At 36.4% G+C, this 25,865-nt stretch overlaps 1 protein-coding gene across 4 annotated transcripts in view; it reads left to right on the top strand.

The window, feature by feature from the left end:
- The window catches only part of LOC136831406 (lamin Dm0-like), a 74,947-nt gene that overhangs the window by 46,747 nt on the left and 2,335 nt on the right, over window positions 1-25,865 (top strand). The window contains exons 5-10 of one of the 4 annotated variants that reach the window (XM_067091790.1): window positions 363-503; window positions 804-1,009; window positions 1,305-1,527; window positions 2,453-2,671; window positions 19,961-20,047; window positions 25,671-25,758. In XM_067091790.1, coding sequence (XP_066947891.1) covers window positions 363-503; window positions 804-1,009; window positions 1,305-1,527; window positions 2,453-2,671; window positions 19,961-20,047; window positions 25,671-25,715 — 921 coding nt within the window. In that variant the 3' untranslated portion in view covers window positions 25,716-25,758. The remainder of the gene's footprint in view (window positions 1-362; window positions 504-803; window positions 1,010-1,304; window positions 1,528-2,452; window positions 2,672-19,960; window positions 20,048-25,670; window positions 25,759-25,865) is intronic. The other 3 variants (XM_067091789.1, XM_067091793.1, XM_067091791.1) reach the window with 3 other exon arrangements.

Raw genomic sequence — 25,865 nt, 5'->3', positions numbered from 1 at the left:
TCTTGGGTCTTCTACATATATTCTTCTCGCTACTTCCATATTTACTGTTTTTCTAAGTGCTCTTTATCCTGTCTCAGCACATGGCTGAACCATTTTGACCTTCTAGAGTATGGTGTATTTTCCTGCCATGCAATACATTCCTACATCACTTCCACAGTTGTGATGTGAGCTTCCCATTACACGATATATATCATATATATACAGTATCTCTCTCTCAGAAAAGTTGCATACAGCACTAACTTCACCTTTCCCACAGGACTTACATATGTACAATTTTTTTCCTTTTTACTCGCCTTAACCATACAACTGAAACTGTTTGCCAGTGTTTATTTTGTATAATATATGAATTTTACATTTTGTAGATCGATGAACTTAATAGACGTGAAGCACAGACAGCAGGTGACAGCGATGCCCTCAGTGCTTCTTTGAGGGAGGCTAGGAGCAAGGTCCAGGAACTGACCTCCCGCCTCACCTATCTGGAAAGTAATAATAATACACTAGAGGTAAGATTATCTGTCAAAAATCATTCCTTTCAAAAGTTGATTGAAGTTTGTGGATTTTATATATATATATATATATATATATATATATATATATATATATATATATATATATATATATATATATATATATATATATATATATATATATACATTGGTCACATTATACAAAATTTTAATGTTTGAGTTTTTTGCAAGTAACTGTTTTTATGTATAATGCATTGATATGGCTTTGAGTATTTTGGTTGCAGTTGACATCTTTGATATAATTTATGCTGTTTAATGTAAAATCTTTCGTTGCAGAAAAGGGTTGAAGATCTTGAAAACCAGTTGGAGAGTGAGAGAGACAGTCATGAAACGGAGATCTTTGGGCTGAAGGAAGAAATTACGAGATTAAGGAATGAGATGAACTTGCAACTTCAGGAATATCAGGACCTGATGGATATTAAAGTTGCTCTTGACATGGAGATTGCAGCGTATAGGAAGCTGTTGGAAGCAGAAGAAGCAAGGTAGGAATCTCACTTTTAGAATGCATAAAATTTTGGGAAAATTTGTCTTTGAAACTACTATTACCCTTTCTCCCCCTCCCTTTTTCAGTTTTTATTTGTTGTAAGAGTTTAAACTTTTGTTGTAATAATGTTTAGATGTTCTTATTTTGTTACGAAATATTCAGACAAAGGCAGGATTATAAATACATGATGTATCTAAGCAAAGTAGAAAATAAATTCTGGGAGACCCTGGATTTCTGTGTAGTGGAGTCTTAAATATGCTGCAGTGGTAAAATTCATGAGTTTTGGTTTGCAGGCTGAACATATCCACTAGTCGTGTTTTAGCAACATCATCGGAAAGAGAGACCCCAGTTCGACGAACACCTATACGAGGGTTAAAGCGCAAACGAACTGTTGTTGAAGAAGATGTAGTCACAAAGTCATCGTTCCAGACTTCAGCAAGGTCATCCGGTGACTTGGAGCTTGTGGAAGATTGCCCAGAAGGAAATTTTGTTAAAGTACAAAATAAAAGTGAAAAGGTAATTAATTTTTGCATATTGTTAATTTTTTAGCTCAATTTCAATTTGCATAATACATCAAAATGTGGCTGTGAGGTAAACATCCAGTATCTTATTAAAGGATAACCCACTGAAATATATGTTAAAAACTGACATATATTTTAATGCCTGGACTGAAGAACTCAGCCATCATAAAGAAGTCTAAGAGAATTAGGGAGTGTAAAGAAAGTTGAAATAAATTTTCTGAAGAATTGAATGCTAGTATTATGGTGAAGACTGTCCAAAGTGTTATGGAGCATCAGAAGGGACTCGAGCTCTCCAAGTGTTACGGATTCTTTCACTAAAAAAATTGGTCTTTAACTGAATATAAATAGGAAAGCTTATAAATGAATCTTGCTTTCTTGCTTATTAAAAGTTTGTAATGTACTGTATTATTGTAAAAAAAAATTTAATGTATATAATCTCTTATTAGATTTTGGTATTGCCCAAGTTAAGGTACCCTGCAAGAACTTTTAAGATACAGATTTTCTTTTTGTCATGTAGGGGGGTTAGTGCCATTAGTACATCTCATGCAGTGCAGTGTAGGCATTACTTCCTTTGCAATATCCCTTCGGCCCCTACCTGCAACCTCTTTCTTTCCTTTTACTGTATCTCCATGTGTATTCTCTTTTTTCCATCTTGCTATCCACCCTTGCCTAACGATTGTTTCATTAGTGCAGCTGCAAGGTTTTCCACTTGTTATATCTTTCAAACCTTTATACTCTCGGTTTCTGTTTCAGCACTGAATGACCTCATAGGTCCCAGCATTTGGCCTTTGGGCTAAATTCTACAGTTTATTCCACTCCATTCCAAATTTTCTTTTTCAGTACGGAAGGTTTGTTCTGTGAAAAATGTTAGCCTGTATAGATTGCTTAGCTTACCTGTTTCTCATTTGCATCTGTTACAGGATATTTCCATTGGTAACTACCAAATCATTCGAACAGCTGGTGAGGCTGAAACCATTTTCAAGTTCCACTCCAAGTCCAAGATTCCAGGTGGTGCAACTGTTACAGTATGGTCTTGCGACACGGAGACTACACATGAACCCCCTCTTACCATAGTAATGAAGAACCAAAAATGGGCTGTAGCTGATAGTATGACTACAAAGCTTTTGAGTACCAGTGAGGTAAGATATTTATATTTTTGTGCCAGAAGTGTGTGATACTTGTTTTCAAAATTTTACCGAATAGTATCATGGGAGCTACCTTTTCAAGTATAAGTAATTATATTATATATATATATATATATATATATATACTTTATTTTTTTTTTTTTTTTTTTTTTTTTTTTTTTTTTGAACCAGTTGTTATTGGGACCTCTTAATTCACCATTAAAAGTCAGTGACATTGTATAAGTAATTGGAACACTGGTCCCTTGCCAGAAAAATTCATCAAGTCTTACCACATGCTGGCATGTAACTCGACCCATTAAAATCTGGGGTTTACTGCAGGTGAAGGCTTTTATTTGCCAAGTAAGTTGGCCTTCAAAATTATAAATCAGAATTTTTTCAGACTTAGAAATTTTTTGCTGTTATTTTGACAAACTAATATTTTTACCTATGGGTATATTCACTAAAGCACAGTACAAAATGTCATTTACAGCTAGCTAATATACAAAGCAATCAAGGAAAGTAAATGCATGCAGACCCAGACTAAGACTGGTTAAGGGGTTAAGATGTACTGAAGATTTTGACCTTCCTTGCCATACCATGTCACTCTTTTAAATCAAAAGTTTATGAGGAAAGAAACGAAAGTAAAGAGGGACAGTGACAGATATCATGTAATAAAGAGGGAAAACTGTGTATATTATTTCATTATATAAAAATCTCATCCTCATCACAGTGCCTGCTCTTAATACTTTTGATGCTACAGAAAACAAATTACAGCTGCTCAAGTCACTAAGTATTTTGGGAATACTTAGTATAGGTAAATAAATGCACCTAGGTGTGTTGAGAGATGAGAATAGGAAAGGTAAAATTATAAGAGTTTTATATTTGTGCAAGAGTAGACTTGAGATTCACTATATGTATTGTGTAAACATGGCCTGCATCTATGCAGGCCATTTCATTACGACAAGGGTATGGGCTATTAAAGTGTTTTAGGAACGTTCACCCCTCCCCTTAATGCAATCATAAGATGTTTTGACAGCATCTCTACCTTCCCCTCAGATGCTGTCACTATAGCAGTAGTAGTGAAATCATGGATGGTTATGGTGGTATCTACACTGACAGTCCACTATACTCTAGGATTGGTTTGTCAAACTATATCCATAGATAGGTGTCCTGTCAGAACAGAAGAGTTATTGAAAACTTACCAGATGGGTTAGTTTCTTTAAAAAGCTGAGGGTAAATTAAGTAACTGTTAGTCTTCAAGCTTACATAAGGATTTTTTAAGGAGTCATTATGAAGCGCTTATAGACAAAATTCTTACATTTTAATGGAAAGGCTTTGCCTTCCATATGGAATTAGACATCAGGCAAGAAACATCAAAAGACATACAAGGTGGTATGTCAGTTGCAGTCATGTAAGTGTCACCGTTTTAAAGTTTGGTTTTGACTTCGTTTTTATTATACGTTTAGAACTTATCACAATAAGAGTACAAGTACTGTACTTGGCTTCAGAATTACACTATAACCATAATTATTATTATTATATTACTGTTACTATTATTATATTATTATTATTATTATTATTATTGTTATTATTATTATTCAAAGATGAATCCTATTCATATGGAAAAGCCCGCAGTGGCCATTGACTTAAAAGTTCAAGCTTCCAAAGATTATGGTGTTCATTAGGAAGAAGTAAGGGGAAGTAAAGGGAAGTACATAAGAGATCCCACTTATAAAAAAAATGAAATAATAGATAAAAATGTATTAAATGCAAGGAGAATAGTATTAAGGTAGTAATGCATTTGCATCTTTGCTTGAACTAATGAAGTTCCAATTGCATGACATCCTCTTGGAGGCTGTTCCACAGTCGAACAGTGTGAGGAATAAAGGACGTCAGGAACCAAGAAGTTCAACAGCAAGGCACATTTACTGCATATTGGTGCTGCTGTTCAGCGAATCTGGTTGCTGTCGGCAGGTAGAGAGGATCAGGTACCAGTTGTGAATATGAAACACCTATGTTGAAATACAACTCATGAAAAAGTGACTCTCAAGAGACCATCCATCAGTGGTCCAAGTCATAACTGCTACTATTAGGAAACAGAAACCTACCACCACAAACCACTCTATCTAAAAGAGAGAAATCTCTGGCAGAAGCAGACATCCACACCAGAGAACAGTATTCTAGTAAAGGAAGCACAAACAACCTAAAACATGTTCCATTGTTTGTATCACAGTTATAAATATCTGAGGCCTTACAAACAATACCTAAATTTAGTGCAGCATTTGCTGGAACTTTCATTATATGTTTCTCAAAAGTTATACCCAGAATAGTTAAAGCTTCAGACTCATACAGCAAAGTTCCATCCATCTGAAGGGGAGGATGGGGTGGGAAATTTGTACGAGTTCTGCTAACCAGTAGTGTTTTTGTTTTACTGTAGTTCAGCCTCATACCCCACTGTGACTACACCATTCCCTGATCTGGTCCACGTCCCCATTGAGGCTGAGGGTAACTTCATTTCTCATAAGTGGAGACTTACACCACAAGTGTTGCGTCATTTGGCATACTGAACAATCTTGTTTTTCAGTTAGAAAAAAAAGGTTACCATATTAAAAAATTATCATCGTGATTCGGCAGCCATAAACACCCCCGGCCCCCCCCTGAATCTTGTTGGGTTAAATAAAAGCATACAGCTGTGGAAGAAACTTTCTTAGACCCTTTAGCTGTGCCTTACGTATTGTGTGCTTACCTTTTCTCATTTGTATACAGTCATACCCTGAACTTACGCGAGGTTAGGTTCCAGAGCTCCTCATGCAAAACAAATTTTCGCAAAAATATGACACGGTCTCTAAAAATGCTAACAAATGCTTATTTCTAGAGTTTAAACACTAAATATGACCCTAATCATGCTGCCAAAGTATTAAGATAACTTTGAAATTAAAGTAAAGTTACTGTAATTTCGTTTAAAAGTTAGCTTAGTACATTACCTTTAAAAAAAATAAACAAATGGTTGGCATAAAAATATAGGAGTGTGAAGATTGCTATACTATTTCTCTTTCTCACCCTTCCGACCAATCTGTTTTGATGTCTTCTCAACCTCGTTTTTAAGAACTACTTTATTCTAGTATGTCTCTTTCTCTTTGTTCTGAAATGATTTTTCATGAACAAAGTGTTTTTTATTTGGACTAATACAACTCTTCGTAGATAGTACAGGTAAAATTAGATCAATTTAAAATTTTCTATTGTATAGGTAAAGACGTACAGTCGACCCTCATTAAGATGGACTAATTTTGGGGTTCCGTCTTAGCCGATAGTCTGGTTTAACCAGCGATATCTATATATATACCTAGAAATACCTATAAATATACTGGATTCCATTATTTTTATAAAGAGTATGAATAATAAAGCAATATAGAAACGTTTGAATTAAACCTCATGGTAAAAGATGAAAAATGAAGAATAAACATGATGAAAATTATAGAGTTCAGCCACACATGTAGATGCCTAGGCCTAGGCACGAACGCATAATTGTTAAGTAAAAAGAAGTGGAGTCTCTAAAATGAAGAGTAAGATCATGGAATTTAGATTACAGGTACACAACCCTTTACTCTTGTTTCGGTTTTTGGAATTTTTGGATTTCAGAAGTGTGGGGTCAGTAGCATAATCAAACATCATTATTGCAGCAAAAACATTTTTTCCCCTTTTTCCAGGTTTTTTCATTTTAGTTATTTAGCCATTACAGGCAGTCCCCGGTTATCAGCGGGGGTTCCGTTCTGACGGTGTGATGATAACCGAAAATTGCTGATTTTCAGCCATTTTCAGGACTTACTGGCACCGATTTTTGGTTATTGGCACCTCTGTTAGATATGTATCGATGCCACCACCCAATTATTGGTGCCAGTAAGTGGAAATCGGTGATTTTCAGCGCCGAAAATTGCCAATTTTCGTCGCAAGACAAGTGCTGTAAAACTGGGTCCCCAATGACTGGGGACTACCTGTATAGTTTATTTATATTAATATACAGTAGTGTTAAATGAATGTGAGATAATTTAAGATCATCAATAATAAGATAGTGGGACAATAATACCATAAGTTCACTAACACATTTTGTTTTCAACAAAAACATTCTGTAAAACGCGAAAATATACATGATCAAAATAATTGTAATTCAACTTGTGAATTTAACAGTAAGACTATAAAATACATTTCATCATATCGATCTTGGAAAGGGTTATTTTTTATTGTTACTAACATCATCAGTTTGCAGTCGTAAATCTGAAGATGGTCTGGGAATAGGAATCGCAAGTGATGACGTATCACCACGGCAGACTGTTGTTGGATTTTTCATACCACTATATTAAAGTTTAAATTATTGTTGAATCCTTGTTTTCATGAAGAAATAATTATATAAAGCAAATTATTGAGTAATTTTTCCCATCAGCAGTCAAATAATCCTGATCATGGCAATGTTCAAACTTAGTGCCATCACGACATCTATAAACAGAACAGAAGTGACGACTGTCATTGGCCAGATCTCCATGGCAACCAGCCAGCCAGTTAGGTTTTAGCTGTATTCTGTCTGAGAAAGAACATTTTGTTCAGAGAAGCTGGCGATTATGTAATGACATAAGTGAATGTGTTTTGAATACAATATGTACTTTTTAGTGGTGTGCATTTTACTGATTACATGAAGAATAGAATGAATTCCTTCTTATTACTTTGAGTGCAAAATTGTTGGTTCAGAGATTCTTTAGCAACTTTTTTTTTCCCCCAGAAGATATTTACTAACGCTACGTTGACATAGCCCTTTAAAACAAAATTATTCTCTTTAATCTCTCGAGGATAGAATTACACTGCATAGAGGGAACTGGCAACTCTCTCTCTCTCTCTCTCTCTCTCTCTCTCTCTCTCTCTCTCTCTCTCTCTCTCTCTCTCTCTCTCTCTCTCTCTCTCTCTCTCCATGTAAACAATAATCAGTAACTCAGGTTTTGTCTTTGTAAAGTTTACCTTTGTCCTGTCTTTTCTTTCATAAAAAACGTACAAAGCATTGTACTGTAGCTACCAGTCAGGCACCAGAAAAGTAAAACTGTTAATGCTCACTGATTGTCTATGATATATCCTACCCTTCCAGACAGTAGCGTTTCTTAATGACGGTATATACTGTGCGCAAGTTAAATTGGTTACAAGTTAAAAGCATTTCAGTTTAGTACAGTATAGATACAGAACAGTATATATTTATAGTTAAAATATAAATGAAAAGTTTATATACCTTTGGTAAATAAAAAGGAAAACGGTACGCGATGAGCAGAGGAGCAGTATCTTGAATCGTGTAACAAGGGTCAACTGTACAGAGAAACAATAATAAGTTGGAAAATATGAGAGCGCTAACTACGAATGAGAGAGAGAATTGTTGTCCTTATGTTAAGGGAGTGGAATTATGTCTGAATTATTACTGAGACAGAGAAAGAGAGAGATAGATTACTTGGGAATCCTTTGACCTGACATTGGCAACAATCCCCCGAGCGAGTTCACCAAAGATGCGGGAATGGTATTTGTTTGTTTAAAATATGAATCACATACATAGTATAAATTTTATAATTGCAGTTATATTATTATTAGTATTATTTAATTGTATTAATAGTTGAAAATTAGTAGTTAGATAAATAATTTATCATACAAAACTAATGAACATATATATACGTACCATAAAAATGCTCTCATCTCAGTAAAAGAGAGAGAGAGAATTATTATTTTTATTATTTATTTAATTTACACATAAAAGCTTGAAAGCTTATAAATTACATAAAAAATTAAACAACACTTTTGCAGGGTTTCTCAGTATTTACAAATGTTTGCGTGTCCATGAAAAACGCATATATGATGATTAGTTAGGTTCCAATGAAAAGTTTGTGTGTTTGTGAATTCGTGCAACTCAAATCACGCAAGTTCTGGGTATTGCTGTATATGAATCAGTATGAACTTGATTAGTAATGGAATTTATTGAGAAATCACCTCAAAACATCTCTAATTTTCTTGGAAATTATAGTAATTGGCACTGATATATATTTTTAACTGAAAAAATATGAATTAATGACAAATATATCCTCATCAGATAGGGCTGTGTTTGTAGCTGCTTAATAATAATAATAACCATAACTTGATGTTATTAAACAAATGTCTGCTGTAGAAATAGAAATTCATTTTCATAAATCAGTGAATGATTGGATGTGTTAGCCGAGTTTACAGAAATTAAACCTTATGGACTGCAGGGGTCTTTTGATCCCCAATAATTGTATTTGAAACTCCAGTTCACCTCGTATGATTATAGATAGTCTTCAGGTTACGGCTGTCTCAGCCTATGGCGAAGCCATACTTCAAGCACTTCTTCAAATATATTAATAAATAAATTGGGCACCATAATGGCTCCGTACTCAGCTTACAGCGCCTTAACTTGCCAGCATTATGAATTTTTGTTACAATGACGGGTTGCGGCTATTTCTGACTTATGGCAGGCTGATGGAATGGAACCCCCACCATAACCTGGGGAGTGCCTATTGTTATTTTGGCCATAATATTTGAACAAATTTTGTGCAAAAACAATCATATTACTTGAATGGGCCATAAATGATTTTGTGGCAACACTCGCACCTCAGATCAGGATAGTACAGGGAGATTAGTGTGACTTGAGATTTCATGGGTGAATGTACTATATCTCCCTATCCTGGTACACCTTGTATATATTTACTTATAGATATACTTGGGGATTGCTGTTGGTTTTAGGTCTTTTATGATATGTCAGCTGTAATTGTAATGTTGAAAAGTGAAGTGCAAAAAGTGTTGGAACATTTACAACTCAAAGGTACATCTCCCCATCCCAGTACATCTAAATATTTTAAAATAGATATACTCGGGGATTGTTACATAAGTTCTTATCTGTAAGGTTGTTGTGGGCTGTAATTGTAATTTTACGAAATAAGGAAAATAGAACATATTTAACTCGCTAAAATTAGCATATTTTTTAAGTCAGGAAAAAGGCCCTGCACAACTTTAGAAATATTATCTTCAACTTCTTGTGGAAAGTACAGCAAATTTTTTAAACTCTCTCTCTCTCTCTCTCTCTCTCTCTCTCTCTCTCTCTCTCTCTCTCTCTCTCTCTCTCTCTCTCTCTCTCTCTCTCTCTCTCTCTCTCTCTCTCTCTCTCTCTCTCTCTCTCTCTCTCTCTCTCTCTCTCTCTCTCTCTCTCTCTCTCTCTCTCTCTCTCTCTCTCTCTCTCTCTCTTCTTTGGATGTTCTCTCTCTTTCTCTCTCTTTCTCTTGGTTCTCTCTCCTCTCTCTCTCTACCAAAAGACAAGTAGACTGATCTGTGATGGTGAGTCTGGTTCTATACATACAAGGTGGTCAAGGTGGTCAGTAGGGGTTAGAATTGTTTCTGGGTCTTCCTGGTATGATGACTCAGCTGCTGTTATATCCTAGCAAATGTTTTGGTTGGTTGAGTGGTGGCTGTCAATTACTCATGGCCTAGAATGCATTTTCTGTTCTCTTAAGTGACCTACAACACTAAGAGAGACAACATAAAGGAAACATTCTTGTTGCCCAACATCATCGCTCCCTTTTAATATGGACCTGGTAGTTACTCCAACACCAAGAGAGTAGACAGTACAAGAATTATTCTTGGGTATGAGCAACATCAGTGTGGCTGAGAAATCAAGAGCTACTTCTCAATCAACCAAAATATTCTCCAGGAAAGCAGCCAGCACCATTCCCACCACTCAGCAAAGCTCCAACAAGGTAACCATCAGAGCTAAAAGTTAGCTTAAAAGAAAATCTCACCTACCAGTCAGAGAGCGAAATGTTACTCTCAACTAGGCAGTGATTCGTCAGCATCCTGCAACCCACTGACAACCTTCTATGTAAGTAGCCAGACTCAGTTACAAATTCGTATTTTTAAGATGAAACTTACCCTCTATTATTAGTTTTAAATGCGGCTACTTGGTGCAGGTTCGACAGTGTTAAAATTAAAACTATCATTAACGAACACTCCCAGTAGTTACTCCCCCACCCTGTGGAGAGTGGGAGTAAAACGGTGAATTTTTTGGTGGTTCATTCTTCTCTTGTCAAAAACATAGCTAGCCGTTTTGACAAGTGCTGTAAATTTTGTTTTTTCTTGGTTAATGATTGGATCTTATGGATTTTGGTCTGTAATTGGCAGTACAAGTATGGGTTCTTCTCTATCTTCCCTATCGAAATTAATGTACGTACACACAAACTTGCATGGATCATCAAGAGGTGGTTTGTGATTCTGACAACCTTGGTGATCATTACAGGAGAGACAGAGATGATAAATTACCGAATTAGAAGAGAAAGATAGGCTGAGGACAGAGTAAACAGAACAGTCATGAATCTAGGTTTTCTTTAGAATTACACCTGGTCAAGAAGATAGAGATAAGTATATAGTGTCTTCTCTTGTAGAGATAGATTCTTCTACATCCAAATGGCAGCTCAGGGTAGTTGGCTAGATTTAATGCAATTAGATATTGACCTGGGGAATTCTAGAATTGAATTTTGTTTAACCATTTGAGTCTTTTGCTTTGATGGTGTCCCCTCGTTCCTTTGGCCACTCCATGGATGCAGCCTTGTCTGACCCCTCGGTATCCCCTGCCGACAGACCTGGTAATCACAGGGTTTTGAGACAAGGACTAACATCCCAGGATGTTCGAGGACTTTGCTCTATCTCCTGCCTTTGCTTTCAGTCCTCCACAGACAGTGTTAGATCGCTGTCACATAAGGACAGTTATAATGGGTCTAGTTCTTGTGTTTGACCCAGTTGTCCCACAGTTATTGTAGCGATTCATCTGTGCCAGATAACTGATTGCGATCTGTTGTAGGATGCCTCAGGCTGCTTGCCAGTCTACAAGGCAGGATTCAGATATTCTCTAGCCCCTTTTAGGCCTTCTTGGTCGCCTTTTCAGCACCGAGTTTCAGCGTATTCATCTGTTAATCAAGCAGATTCTTTGCTGCTGTCTCAGTAGTGAGCAGACTGGAGTATCTTCCCCTCAGCTAAGTTTTTCGAGGTCGGCTCTAGAATTTTTGGGTTTTTCTCCTGCTACCTCAGTGTCAGGGTAGGATGGTATGAAACAGGTATTTTTTGCTTCCATTTAATTCCTTTTTAGAGGAGTTGAAACTCCTTTCATCTCAGGGAGCAGGGAGTTCTGAAGCTGCCACCTCAGCTTCACAAGGATTTCACTTTATGAACCTGCGGCTTGTGAATTTGTCTCAGATGCTGATGAAGAGCAGGTAGTATGATGAACTGTTCAGAGGCTGATTAGAGATTGTGCTAGCAAATTTCCTGTGTTCTCTGAGGAACCATTAGTTCAGGATTCGAGGTCCCTTAGGTTTTGCTAGGCTGGAACCTAAGGTATATCCCCTTCCGTCTCCGTAATGGGCTAAGTTGCACTGAACAGATTTGACTTTTGTATTTCCAGGCCACTAAGGGACGTCTCTTCTTCCTCTTACTATAAACACCTTTTAGACAATTCTACATCTTTACCCTGTCTTTCTTCCGGGCACAGGAGGGAAGAAGTGTCCTTTTGGCAGCAAGGATCCAGTTTTCATCTGCCAAGAGGGGATGAGCATATCCTCCAATATATTTCAAGATTCCTAAGTCTGATTAGCCTGTGGGGTTTTCACTAGGGTGCTATCCCCTTCATGGATGTTTTACTTAGTAAAGTTACTTCTCTACCCGGATGACTGGATTATTTTCGTGAAGCCCAAGGGGTTTGCATGAGGGCAAGAGAGCCTGTACTGGGCTTGGCAAAACCCTATGCTTACTGAGAAAGTTTCAGGTCATCTCTGGAATCTGTACAAAGAGTGAACTTCCTGGGCATGGTGATTGATTTTGTTCTGTTCAAGGTTTTCCAACATACAAGAAGTTAGTTCTGAGTGCTTGACTTTGGATGTTACCTCTTCAGTGCATGGTCACAGAGAGAGACTTGGCCAGACCATGAGTTGTAGCCGTGGAGCCAAGAACTGATCCTTTCTCTTTATTGGTGTTTGTCCATAGTATTGCTTCTTGCAGGAAAGTCCGTAGAGACCTTGAACCCAGACTTCTCACTGTATTCAGTTGCCATGGATGGGAATTGGGGAGTGGTTATTGGGAACCAGTTGTTTCAAGGGTTTGGTGACCAGGAGAAGCGAGTCTTCTTAATAACTGCAAGAGTTGTTGGTTAGCCAGAAGGGATTTAAGTGATCTCTGTGTTCTCAGCCATGCATTTTATAGCTTTTAGAAGGCAGGAGGCATTATTCGGAACCTTGGTGGCCATCACGAGGATTTTAGCCTATGAACAGTGGAGAGGAATATTGTCCATATGCCTCAATTGTTTCCTGGTTGACTGTGTTTGGTGAGCATTTTAAGTCATCCAGGATGGGTACTCTCCCTTGGTTGTTCTGTTTGGTGTATGTCTTCCCAGTTCCTGGCCCTCAAGTAAACATGATTCAAGACTGGAAAAGCCTATTTGTGTATGCCTCCCCTATGTTTCTGCTGTTGAAGGGGGTACTCTAGGATGGAGGACTCCACCATGTTTCTAATTGTGCTTTGGTGGCTGAAGAAGCATTGGTTCCCAGTCCTTCCACATATCAGTAGAGTTCCTAGGCTTTGCCTCCATAGATAATCTGCTTCCTCTGGTGGGAACGGGGAAGCTTTATGGAAATATCGAGATGCTTTGCCTAACCGCATTGAACTGTCATCTAGCTCCTGAGCTCCAGAGACTTGTAAGTCATCTAGGGATGCCCACTAATTTCTTTTTTGGTATTGCAAGAGCTGTATAGATTATGGTGCAAGTCCTTGTCTTTACACCAATATTAGCAAGATTAACAATGTAAGTGGCTGCACTTCTTGAGAGGTGCCAGAGGATTGTCTGTTTCCTCCATCTAGGGTATAATCCATGCTGATGTAAGTGAAACTGTTCATGGTTTTCAAATGGATTGCTGAAGGCTCTGCCAAGCCACTTTTATGGAACCTATTTGTTGGCTTAACCTTTTTCCTCCAGCATTCCCATGTGGGAACATAATTTATATCCTTGATTTCACCGTGTTTCAATAAAATCATTTGAAAAGTATTAAAATCTAGCGATACAGTATAGGCCAAGGTCTGACATTATGAAGTTACTTTTGCTCTGACTGTCTGCAAACAGCAGTGCTCTCTTTGGACATTTTAGTAAATTTTGCCGTTTTTAGTCTCTTGGGTTAGAAGAGCAGCAAATTGGTAACAAATTTACGGTTTGATTTGTTTGGGTATTATTAGCACTTAGCAGACCCAAATGAAGATACATGATTATATATTGGAAAAATTTCAATCACAATAAAGCTGCAAGAACGTTTGATATTTGGTTGTCCCCACAAGGGAACGCCATGATCATGGGAACAAAAATTTACCTAAAATGAACATTGTCATGTCACAGTAACAAAGGCAAACACACACACACACACATACGTACATACATTCATATATAGATACAAACATCTATCCATATATATATACATACATCCATGTATACATACATGTGTACACATATATACACAAATATATACATACATACACTATATATATGTGTATATATTTATATATATATATATATATATATATATATATATATATATATATATATATATATATATATATATATATATAAAATGTATGTGTATGTATGTATATACATGTGTATATATATGCTGATGTATGCAAATATAAACATCCATTCATAGGTAAGCTCATACACATATACAAAAGTTTACACTCATCACAATCAGGTTGGTTTGTAACACTGGAGCATGCTTCACCAATGTATGATGCAATAGTATTGTTTGGTTACATTGTTATTGTATCATCCAATATTGCCTATATTATCTCGCACCTCATTTTGGAAAAAGAAGTGTGAATTTAGGCATATTTTGCCAAATGATCCCATACAGGCACTTGAGTCTTTTCCTGATGTAGCTTATTGTTCCCCATACCAGCTCTGGACATGTATTTTCACCCCATCTATTTTGGACGTAATTGTTACTCATATGAATCTGCATGCTAGGATGGACAAAAACCTATTGCATTTCAGTGTCACCCATGATGAAGTTAGGGCATTTCTTGGCATTTTACTCTCCGGCTACCACATGCCACATACTGGTCCACTCGGCCTGATCTTGGAGTTCCAATGGTTGCTTCTGCTATGACTTGCAACCGGTTTCAGGCCTTCAAAGTCCTGTACACATTGTCGACAACAACAGTCTTCCAGAAGGAAATAAACTAGACAAAATTGAGCCCATCTACACAACCCTGAAAGAAAATCTCAAAAGTTACAGTATTTTTCATAAGAAGCTCAGCTTGGATGAATGCATGGTGCCATGCTGTGGTTGACACTCGGCAAAAATGTCCATCCAAGGCAAGCCAATTAGATTTGGCTAAGAGATATGGGCGTCTCGTGGCAGTGATGGCTACCCATATAAGCTAAAGCTCTACAGAGGCAATAAACCCGATCAGACAAAACTTCCTCTTGGAACCTGTGTCATGAATGACATGATGTCGACCATTGAGTCTTGTTCAGCAGTCACTAAACAAGAAGTGTACTTTGACAACTTCTTTACATCGTATGCTCTGTTGAAGTCCCTTGCTGAGTAGAACATCAAGGCTACCTGGCACTGTTTGAAATAATAGGACTGCTGGTGCTGCCAAGTTGATGAAACCAAATGCAGTTATGAAAAAAATGCGAGAGGAGAGTTTGATTTTCGCTGTGATGGAGGGAATTTTGTGTGTAAGTGGAATGACAACTGGATTGTGACCATTCCAGTTAACCACAAGATCTTTTGCCCCTTCATAAAGCTGCTACTTGTGTAAAGAATTAACCCAAAACGAAGGTAGAACAGCCATATCTTGTACACAAATACAATGAGGGAATGGGCTGAGTAGATCTAAAAGATCGTCTTTTGGCCAAATATCGACCAGGGATTAGGGCTAAGAAATGGTACTGGCCACAGTTTTCCAATGCTCTTAATTTGTCAGTGGTTGCTGCTTGGCGTTTGCATTACCATCTTGCGAAGGATACTCTTTCCCACCAGGATTTCAGGAGAGAAATAATGCTCTGTTTGCTGAAGTCTGTAGCTTCACACACACACATTGGCCAAAGTAAGATGACAAAACTACCCACTGTCATTCGCTATGATGGTAGTGGCCATATAAAGCAGAGTTGCAAGCAAGGAAGATAAGGTGTTTGCAAGAAAAATGTAAGAATACCAATGTACCAAAAAGCCTAGTTTGATTACATTTTGATAAAGGTACAGAGTGTGCAATAACTTGCCACAAACTGTCAAAATAATTTGTTTGTGAGGGGCTACACCTGTAATATGTAACAAATAAATTGGCTTTTTATTTCAGTTCTTCAAATTTTGCCAGGTAGAAGGAGGAAAAACGATTACTATAATGTTTATGTATGAATTTTAAAAATTCACTAAAATACACATAGTCCCCAGTGTTCCCACAAGGGAACAGTGCCATAACTCGGCACTCCTTTAAGTAATATAAATTTTTTCCACTTTTGTATACTTATGGTAATAAATTATTTTCATAAAATTTCATTGGTTTTGCTCAATGATTTCTCTACATGGGAGGTAAAAGGTGATGACTTAATTGCCCTCCTTTCTTCCCTAGAGAGAGGTTTCTCTCAAGGCTCTTTCATAGAACACATTTTCTGGTGGCCTTGGCTTCAACCAAAAGAGTAAGTGTGTTACATGCAATATATTTGTTAGTGGGGTGTGCACATGCTGGAGTGGAACTCTTCTTTTATTGCATCCTTTCATTCTAAGATGATGTCGAGACCAAAGCTCTTCCAAGAGTTTTTCTTTATCCCTGCTTTAGAGACTGAGTCATAAGAAAAAAGAGCTTCTTTGATGCCATGTCAGGGCTGTAGGGATTTATACATCCCAACTTAACCATTAAGGAAACAGTTTAGGAACCTACTTTGCACCTTCAAGAATGCACAGGTTCCTAGGTCTTAGTTGCCATGGTTGTCTTTATTAATCCTTAATCCTGGAAGCACTCCATTTCGTTGTCTCCAGAGAATTGTCCCCTCTTAATGGTGAAACTGCACAATGTCAGAGCAACAGCTATATTGATTAGATTTCATCAGCACCTCTCTCTAGACTGCCAAGTCTTGGCACCACGGTGGAGGTGTAACTCTGTGTTCACTGCTAACTGCATAAGGGCTATCTGTATCCAATAGGAAGTCTGCCATACACTAGCACTTATAGTTGCGGCATAGGAGGTTTCTACTAGTCTTCCCCTTATGTGTTACGAACAGGTATAGGTTTTCACTATCAACCCCTGCCTGGGTAAGTGAATAACCTCATGTATTGGAGCTCATACATGGCAATATCATACTCTACTTTAGTTTTGATTGCAGTGTTATGCTTAGTTGTATTTGTTTCTCTTCAGTAAGGACAAGCAAAGGTGATTAGAGTAAATAATGTTGGACTTAAGTTGCAGAGCCATTTTTCCTTATTGGAGAAAGCTACCCTGAGCTGATCAAGAGGCACCCTTTTGCGGGCAAAATTGGTGATGGTGTTTTGGGTGTGAGATGCCACAGCAACTCATTTGGGTAGGCGGTAACTCTTTAGGGATAATGTTCAGTTGTGGTTTTAGCTCTCATCAGCTCTGCAGGCCTGAGGCACAGAGGCCAAACTTGCCACCCGCGTTGCAGTCTCAACCAATGGCTATATTCAGGGTCCACGTTCCACCTCCTTGCAATAGTGGTCCTCACTTGAAAGATCCTTATCTGGCGAGAACTTGCCATGGGATTGTATGCATCAGGTAAGCAGCAATAAGGATATTTCTAACATCTCATAGTTTGGTTATAGGGAAATCTCTTACCCTTCACCAGTACTCAATGTTAGAGTCAGCTAACATTCACCTCATAAAATAATTGTTTTTATGATAAAAAATTTTTTTAGGTACTTACCCACTATCACTGAGATTCCTTCCTCTCCTCTCTTTAGATATTAAGGGAAGAATGAACAACCAAAACATTTGCTCTTACCCTCACCCTCCATAGGGTTGGGGAGTAACTATTGGGAACTTTCGTTAGTGAGTGTTTCAGTTTTAACATTTGTTGAACCTGTGCCAGTAGCCGCAGATGAAGCTGATGATAGAGGGTAAGTACCTAAAAAATTTATTTTATAAAAATCATAATTATGTTTGCCATGACCATGCTTAAAAGTCTGATCAGAACTAGAAGTGACTTACTCAAGGAATTCAAAACCTTCAAACACCCTACACCTTATTCCAGTACTGACTTGAACTTCCTCCTGAACATCAGTTGCTTTGCAACTTAGATGTATGATATTCTTTTGTTATTATTATTAAAAATGTTACCTCTGTTATTGAATGGCAAATACTGTATAGGGGAGTTGCTGGCAAGATGCAGTTTTAGAGAACCATTGTAAAGATTGGAGAAACTGTACAAATTAAAAATGTCAGCCACATTTCAGGTTTATGTGATAACAAATTGAGCTGCAAAGGCTAATTAGTAATTTTTTGGGCCAAATAACTAACATAACATTTTTATAAGAAAAATTTTTATTGAATATAAATAAAAAACAGTAAGCAATACTATATGTAGCCTTAAGGATGGTTCTCAAAACTTAGGTAGGCAGTCCCCAGTTAATGGCAGGGATTCCGTCCCAGCCGAGTTCGCTCACCATAAAACAGCAATAATAGTTCTGAAAACCCCACTTAATGGTGCTGTTAACCAGAGATCAGCGTCGAAATCCTCACTTAACAGCACTGTTAACTGGAGATCGGTGCCAAAATCCCCATTTACTGATGCCGTTAGCTGGAGATTGGTGCCGAAAATCCAGTTAACGACATCGCCAGCCTAACACCGAAACACCATTAACCAATGCCACTGGTAAGCAGGGACTGCCTGCAGTATAGTTAACCATGATTTGCTCTTATTATTCTTTTTTTCAAATACAGAACTAAAAAAGCAGTATGTAAAAGTTGGAATTATCATACAAGGTGCTGTGTATGAATAGCATGATAGAATTTGTTGGCTACAGTTAGTAGTAGGCATTGTTTTACCTTTGCTGTTATTTTATTAAGTTTATGCCTGATATGAATTGGCGGGGACTATACTGTTCAGGTTTAATCAGTTTATTTTTGTCAACTTAGTTGCTGTGGATTTACTTTGCAATTTGTAGTGGAAGATGTACACACACAAAAATGAGTATACTCGGTGTTTGACATGCCTTAATGTCATTGTTAGAAGTTGTTGAGAATAGGATACTAAATAGGCTTTTCATGAGAGTAAAATTAAAACTTTGAATGAAGGTAAAATTCAGAAAGTTGAATGGTTATTGGTTATGGCGGGTGAAGTCATTTAGGAATAGAAACAATTTTGCTTAGTGATCTTGGGCATCTATGTACAAAAGGCAGTATAGTATTGGCCTCGTTTAGCTTAAAAATATGTTTCATGAAGCTTAACATTCAATGAATTTGTAGGATTGTAAAGGCAGTATTGATTCTCAAGAAAATTATATACTATAGAGATGTATGTCAGCGATACAACACTTACTTTGTGCTGTATACCATGTTTATGATCCTCTTAGTTTTGTTATTACTTGAAAGTGATTGGCACATGCAGAAATTTTGGAAGTGATTATTGTTACATGTAAAAATTTAGATTTAAATTTTAATGTAGAGTTGGTTGGTTTTGTGGCTGTAATTGTAACTGTTATTGTTAAAATGTAGTTTAACCACTATGTATTATTCAGTACAGTAGCCAGACTGCTAAGTTAAATTGTTTCATGACAACATGCTATGAATTTTATATTTATATTGATAACCGTTACCTCTATGTGATATTGAGAATATTTGAAACAGGATTCTGATTAACAGTTATTTTAACATATGTATGCAAAAGTTGCCCCTTTAATTGAGTGGTCGGTCACATGCCAGAGAAACGGCCATCACTTCTGTGGGAAAGTTGCTTGTCCTGAGTTGACTAGTTTCCACAGGTATGATGTCAAATTTAGAAGTCCTCTGAAACCTATAATTTAAGGTACTATTTTACTTTATTGAAATTAACTGTGTCAAGAATCATATATGAAGCTCATTGTCATCACTGATGAATTTTTGTTAAAATAGTTTAACCAGACCACTGAGCTGGCAATATCACTGATGAAATGACTGAGTTTTTTGTAAGAATGGTTGATAGAGTATCAGCAAGGCATCCTGAATTTTGTGAAATAAGGCAAAACATTTTCACAGGAATTGGCAGTTCGAGAGTCCAAGAAAGACAGTGAAAGCTCTTCGTTCACAGTAGAACGACAGTTAGGAGAGCTCTCACAGTCAAAGGTATAGTTATGTTGGTTGTTGCAGCTTGCTTCTGGATGCTTTGCAGTTAGCTGTCTTAATGGAGCTCTGGTTTTAGGTTCTGCTGCTGCATGATTGCATGACTAGCATTAAAAGACTTGGGAGAAATTCGCTTTATGAAAATATACCTGAATTTTTTTTGCCAGCTGTATAAATTCATTGAAGCTTTTAGCTGACTGGATAAAACTCTTCATTCTTTTATGCACTGAAATGTATTCTGCATTGTATTGGAAGTTTTAGATGCTTCAGTGTAGTTTTGAGGCTGCCCACTTTTCAGAAATAAAGGTGTGGGAAGGAGAGCTTCACTAAATAGTGGTGAATTTTATTGTATTGCCAATGTTTACTGTTATTATGATTTGATCAGCTTCCATATAGTGTAAAGTTTTTGTATTTTGCTTATTTGCTTTGCTTTCAATGATTTGCATATGGTTTTTACATATGTTTAGAGCACATTTTCTAGTCTAAATATTTGAAGTGGAACCATATTTTGAGAGTATAATTCATTTGTCGTAGGAGTACACAAATTTTCATGGATTTAGGTGATTTGTTTGATAGGTAGGTTAGGTAGTATTAAGTTACTTGAGATAAAGAAGTGACAATTCGGTAAATTGTTTGTTACAATAACCTTTGCTCTTTTAAAGCAGTTAAATGATCAAGTTATGTGGAGTATTAGGAATCTATAAACCTACTGTTTCATGTTCCATGTTAGAATATAATATAGGTAAGGTTAATTTTTAGGTTTTCATCAGAAATACTCTTGATACACAGTACAGTACTCATATTACATTCTTCATGGGCTAGTAAGTAATTCTACCTGGTGAGTTCAAACTAAATATGTGACCCAAGAGATTTGTTCATATATGTGGTTTGGTAATGATAGCAAGAAGGTTAATAGTAGAATAGAAAGAGCTTAAAGGGAATGGATTAAAGGTAAAACACAAAAAGCATTGCTATTTCTGCAGAAGGATTATTCATTGCTAAAGCATACAACACAAGGCACATGTAGATGACTTAAAAGTCAGATTTGAGATTTTGTTTTCCTTCAAGTAATGCAGATAGGGAACTGTTTGTCAGGAAATTTAGTTTTTTTTTTTTTTTATTTTACTGCGAATAGCAACATGTTTTTGTTCAGGTAAATGGCCAGAAGTTGCTGTATGTGTTGTAGAGTATGATTGAGAGTAGGAAGGTCTTTTTATTTGTATATTCCCCATTTATGGGGTACTATAGTTTCAAGTTTGTTTTCATTAGGTTTACAGCTGATTGTGCACCATGCATGTTCACTTAAAAGTTTTTATCACATATACTTTTTAGTTCTTGAATGGTTTTATTTCATAATTTACCTTTAAGGCTTATTGGTACTAGTTTTTAGTGCTCTTTATACATTTGAAAATTTAAGGTTTCATAAATTATAGAAAAATGTGGGGTAATTATTACAAGTGAATTTCACAAGAAGGTGGGGTTGCAAGTCTTGAGAAATTTTGTGTCGAAAATTCCAAGCACATGACCATATGTGATTATGCAGAGGAGAAATTGGAGCAAAAAACAATGGTAAGTGAATCATTGAAAAGTATAATTTTGATCTGCAATGATAACCTCCTGTTTACATTTCCATTATTTTAAATTTAATGTACCATATTAAAATCCTTATTTATAATGGATATTTATTAAGTTTGAAGTTTAGCTGTGTTGGATAGCTATAATTGTTGGGCTCAGTTTTGCATTAGACATCTTCAGTTATCATAAGTTTAACATAATTATTTTATATGTTTAATTTCATATCTTAACATACTTGTTAGTGAACCGATCCTGTATCCCAAACAAGGAAGCCCTTTACCATATTAACTCTTTGCTTTGTGTGGTCAGATGTATCTATCTCATTTTTGAAGTCCTGAATTTATTTGCATGGGTAGTGTTGCTTCAAACAGTGATTCTATGGCATTTAGTGTTATGCTATCTAACTGGCAGTTGTGGTACTGTAGTTGTGGTAGTGTTTGAAATGACCCTTTCAGATTTGAATTAGTACATTGTTTATTTGCTAAATTCATTTTTCCATCTATGTAAGCATGTAAGCTTTTGAAGTCGTACAGAATATTTCTCTCTCTCTCTCTCTCTCTCTCTCTCTCTCTCTCTCTCTCTCTCTCTCTCTCTCTCTCTCTCTCTCTCTCTCTCTCCTTTATGCACTTGATGTAACTGAATAGGTAATAGAAGACATTAAATGTGTTGATTTTATGTAGTTTTTAACTTATTGTTTTAGAACCCTTTACTTCAATAGAAGTTACATTTTTCTTATCAAGGAAACATGTGTCGTGCATGTAGTTGAACCCAGTAAATCCATGTCATCACCTTTTACAGAGAACTCTCTCTCTCTCTCTCTCTCTCTCTCTCCTTCCTTTACATCCATTCCCACTTTCTTCCATCTTGCTGTCCAGCCTAACTAACTATTATTTCTTTATGGTACTGGGATTTTCTCCCAGTTTCACCATTAGATCCTTGTACTGCTTAGCTTCTCATCATTTTCTGGATCATCTTTGCTCTCCAGCCACTCCAATTCCCCATCATAATTGTCTTAAGGATTGGTTGACTTAAAAGTGCCTCAGTCCCTATTTTTGTAACCTAAATTTTATGATTTTCTCTCCTTCCCCTGTGGTCTTGTAGCTTTCCTATTTTTTTTATGTTCCTGTGATGTCCATGAGGAGAGTATGGTTATTAGCTAAATGTTAATAAAACTTTCTTTAAAGTATAGGAAGTAATGAAGAATACAAACAAAATATTCAATAAATTTGTTGACAGAATTAGGTAAAGAACTGGTACCCTGTTTATGACTTTAATGTCCATTTTTTTATAATATCCAAATATGGGAGAAGTAATGAGGCTTAAGGGAAGGAATTTCAAATTATTGTGTATAATTGTTAGTTGCTGAAAAATAGAGAACTAAATGACATCTTGAAGAAAAGTTATATAGAAACTTCTCATACATTAGCCTCCCAGTGGATAATCTATAGTGAATCATACCAGGGTCCTTTATTGTATGGAAATTTTCTATAGTATTTTGAAGACTTTTGAACTGCACTGTATTCACTTTGTGCTTGACATCAAGAGCCATAGTCTAGGCTTACCGTGATTAATGAAAAACCTTAAAACATTAAATGTGTTGGTTTTATTTAGTTTTTAATTTTGTTTTAGAACCCTTTACTTTGATAGAAGTTATATTTTCCTGTTTTAGAACCCTTTACTTTGATAGAAGTTATATTTTTCTTATCAAGGAAAGATATGTCTTGCTTATAGTTGATCCCAGTAAATCCATGTCATCACCTATCACTTTCTTCCATCTTGCTGTCCAGCCTGACTATTATTTCTTGTGATACAGTAAACCTCCTGTATTCGCGGACTCACACATTCGCGGGTTTCTATGTGGAACATATCTACCCATTATTCGCAGAAAGTTTGCCTATTCACAGTATTTTTCACTGAGAAATATTAACTACTGTATTTTCATATAATTTTCATGAATAAATGCACTTTTTGTGATAAAACTATTTAAATACTCAGGTATAAGCATTTTTATAGGGTTTTTCTTGTGTTAAAACTATCAAAATGGGCAGTTCTAAGTGTTTTTAGAGGGGTTCTAAGTATTCACAGATTTTAGCTATTCGCGGGGGGTGTGGTACACATGCCCGCGAATACGGGGGGTTCACTGTACTGGGATTTTCTCCCGGTTTCTCCATCACATCCTTGTACTACTTAGCTTCTCATTGTGTTCTGGATCTGCTTTGCTCTCCAACCACTCCAATTCCCCGTCAGAATTGTCATAAGCACTGATTAACTTAAAGTGCCTCAGTGCCTATTTTTGTAACCTAAACTTTATGATTCTCTCTCTCATTCCCCTGTGGTCTTGTAGCTTTCTTAGTGCTTTTATGTTTCTGTGATGTCCATGAGGAGAGTGTGGTTAGCTAAATGTTAATCAAACTTTCTTTAAGCATAGGAACTTATGAAAATATACAAACAAAATACTCAATAAATTTGACGGCAGAATTAGGTAAAGAATTCGTACCCTGTTTATGACTTTAATGTCCACTTTTCTTTTCTTTTTTTATAATGTCCAAATATGAGAGAAGTAGCAAGGCTTAAGGGAAGGAATTTCAAGTTATTTTGTATAATTGTTAGTTGCTGAAAAATACTGAGAACTAAATGACATCTTAAAGAAAAATTAAATAGAAACTTCTCATACATTAGCCTTTCAGTGGATAATCTGTAGTGAATCATAGAAGGGTCCTTTATTGTACGGAAATATTCTACAGTATTTTGAAGACGTTTGAATCACTAGTGGTTAATGGAAAACTTTTGTGCATTGATAAATGAAATTTAGAATAAATATATCATGTTTCGTTCTCTATTGAGAAAATAGGAATGATTAATAACTTGATTGTTCATCAACAGTGTCATCTCTCTCTCTCTCTCTCTCTCTCTCTCTCTCTCTCTCTCTCTCTCTCTCTCTCTCTCTCTCTCTCTCTCTCTCTCTCTCTCTCTCTCTGCTTTGTGAATGCAATGTTTGAAAATTCTCTTCCTAGTTGTCTTTCCCAGTCTTGCTCATTTAGCATTGTATTGTGTTTATTGAAGTAAACTTGTCAAATGTTAGTTGTATTTTTTAAGATGTTCTTGTGGTTTTTAATTCTGTCCTAGAATTTTTCCCCCCCTTTCTTGTGGAACGAGTTATCTCAAATTCCACTCTAAGCTGGTGTGTGACCTAAATGTTTTAGGGCTATTGTGGTAGCCACACTTTGTTGGCATACCATCCCAGAACTTTTAACTGCTTTTCTTTATTTTTTACACATACTTGCATACCAGTATGCAATAGACTCCAACTTTATTTTTGAGATTGATTTTCTTTACCAGTGCACTTTGAGCTTTTATAATTTTACTGTATTCAGAAGAGGAAATGCAATTTGTCTTGAATTTCATGTAGATTTAATTAAATTACAATGGTAAACATTGCTTTGAACTTAAATTATTGTAAAGTTACATAATACTATATACTAAATTACATTGTAACAGTCAATTTCATCCGTTGCTTATAAGAATTTTACTGTTGGCATGTGAATTCTTATATAAGTTGTGTCTTCTGTGAACCACAACCGAAAATCTAAGAATACTCATGTAGGAATATTGGTTTTTCCTAATTTATTGTCTTTTAGTAGGTTTTTTCATTTGACTAAGCTTGCTTACCTGACATTTGAAAACATCTGTGTTTTGGAGGCCATTTTCCTTGTTATCTTAACTTAGTTTCAGCCTTAAGCAATCTTTGAAGGCCATTTTAATTGTTTCGTATCAGCCAGCTCTTTAACAGATTAACTTTAAATTTTGGTGATATTATAGAGTGGAATGTGAGATCTTTGAATTGCTGTCAAGTAGACTTGATTACTGTAATTTCCTTTACACTGAGAGCAGCTGTCAGGGATAAGCCCATTGTACACTGTAGTTGATTTTAATGGATTTCTAATAAAGTGCTTGAGTGTCTTTGTTTGGGCTCCCATTTATTGTGGGATCAGATCAGGTCAGTTCACGTCACAGTGTCCCCGATGACCTCATTTTTCTTTCCCCTCGGCAGGAAGAGGAGGTATCGCGACTATACACTGGTTGCATCCTCGCTTAAAGCACCTACCTACCTACCACGTATTTGAGCTCCTCCTGAATTCGTAAGTAATGAGAGGAAGTTGCTCCCAAGTCTGAGCTTGCGCTAGCTTCATGCCAAGTCATCAATCCAGTTTATGTTAACCATTTCAGAAAAAAATGAAAATTTTTT

The sequence above is a fragment of the Macrobrachium rosenbergii genome, chromosome 48, assembly GCF_040412425.1.
Source record: "Macrobrachium rosenbergii isolate ZJJX-2024 chromosome 48, ASM4041242v1, whole genome shotgun sequence".
Classification (NCBI taxonomy): domain Eukaryota; kingdom Metazoa; phylum Arthropoda; class Malacostraca; order Decapoda; family Palaemonidae; genus Macrobrachium; species Macrobrachium rosenbergii.
Note: the sequence above shows the minus strand (reverse complement) of the source record. Positions and strands in the feature narration are given on the sequence as shown.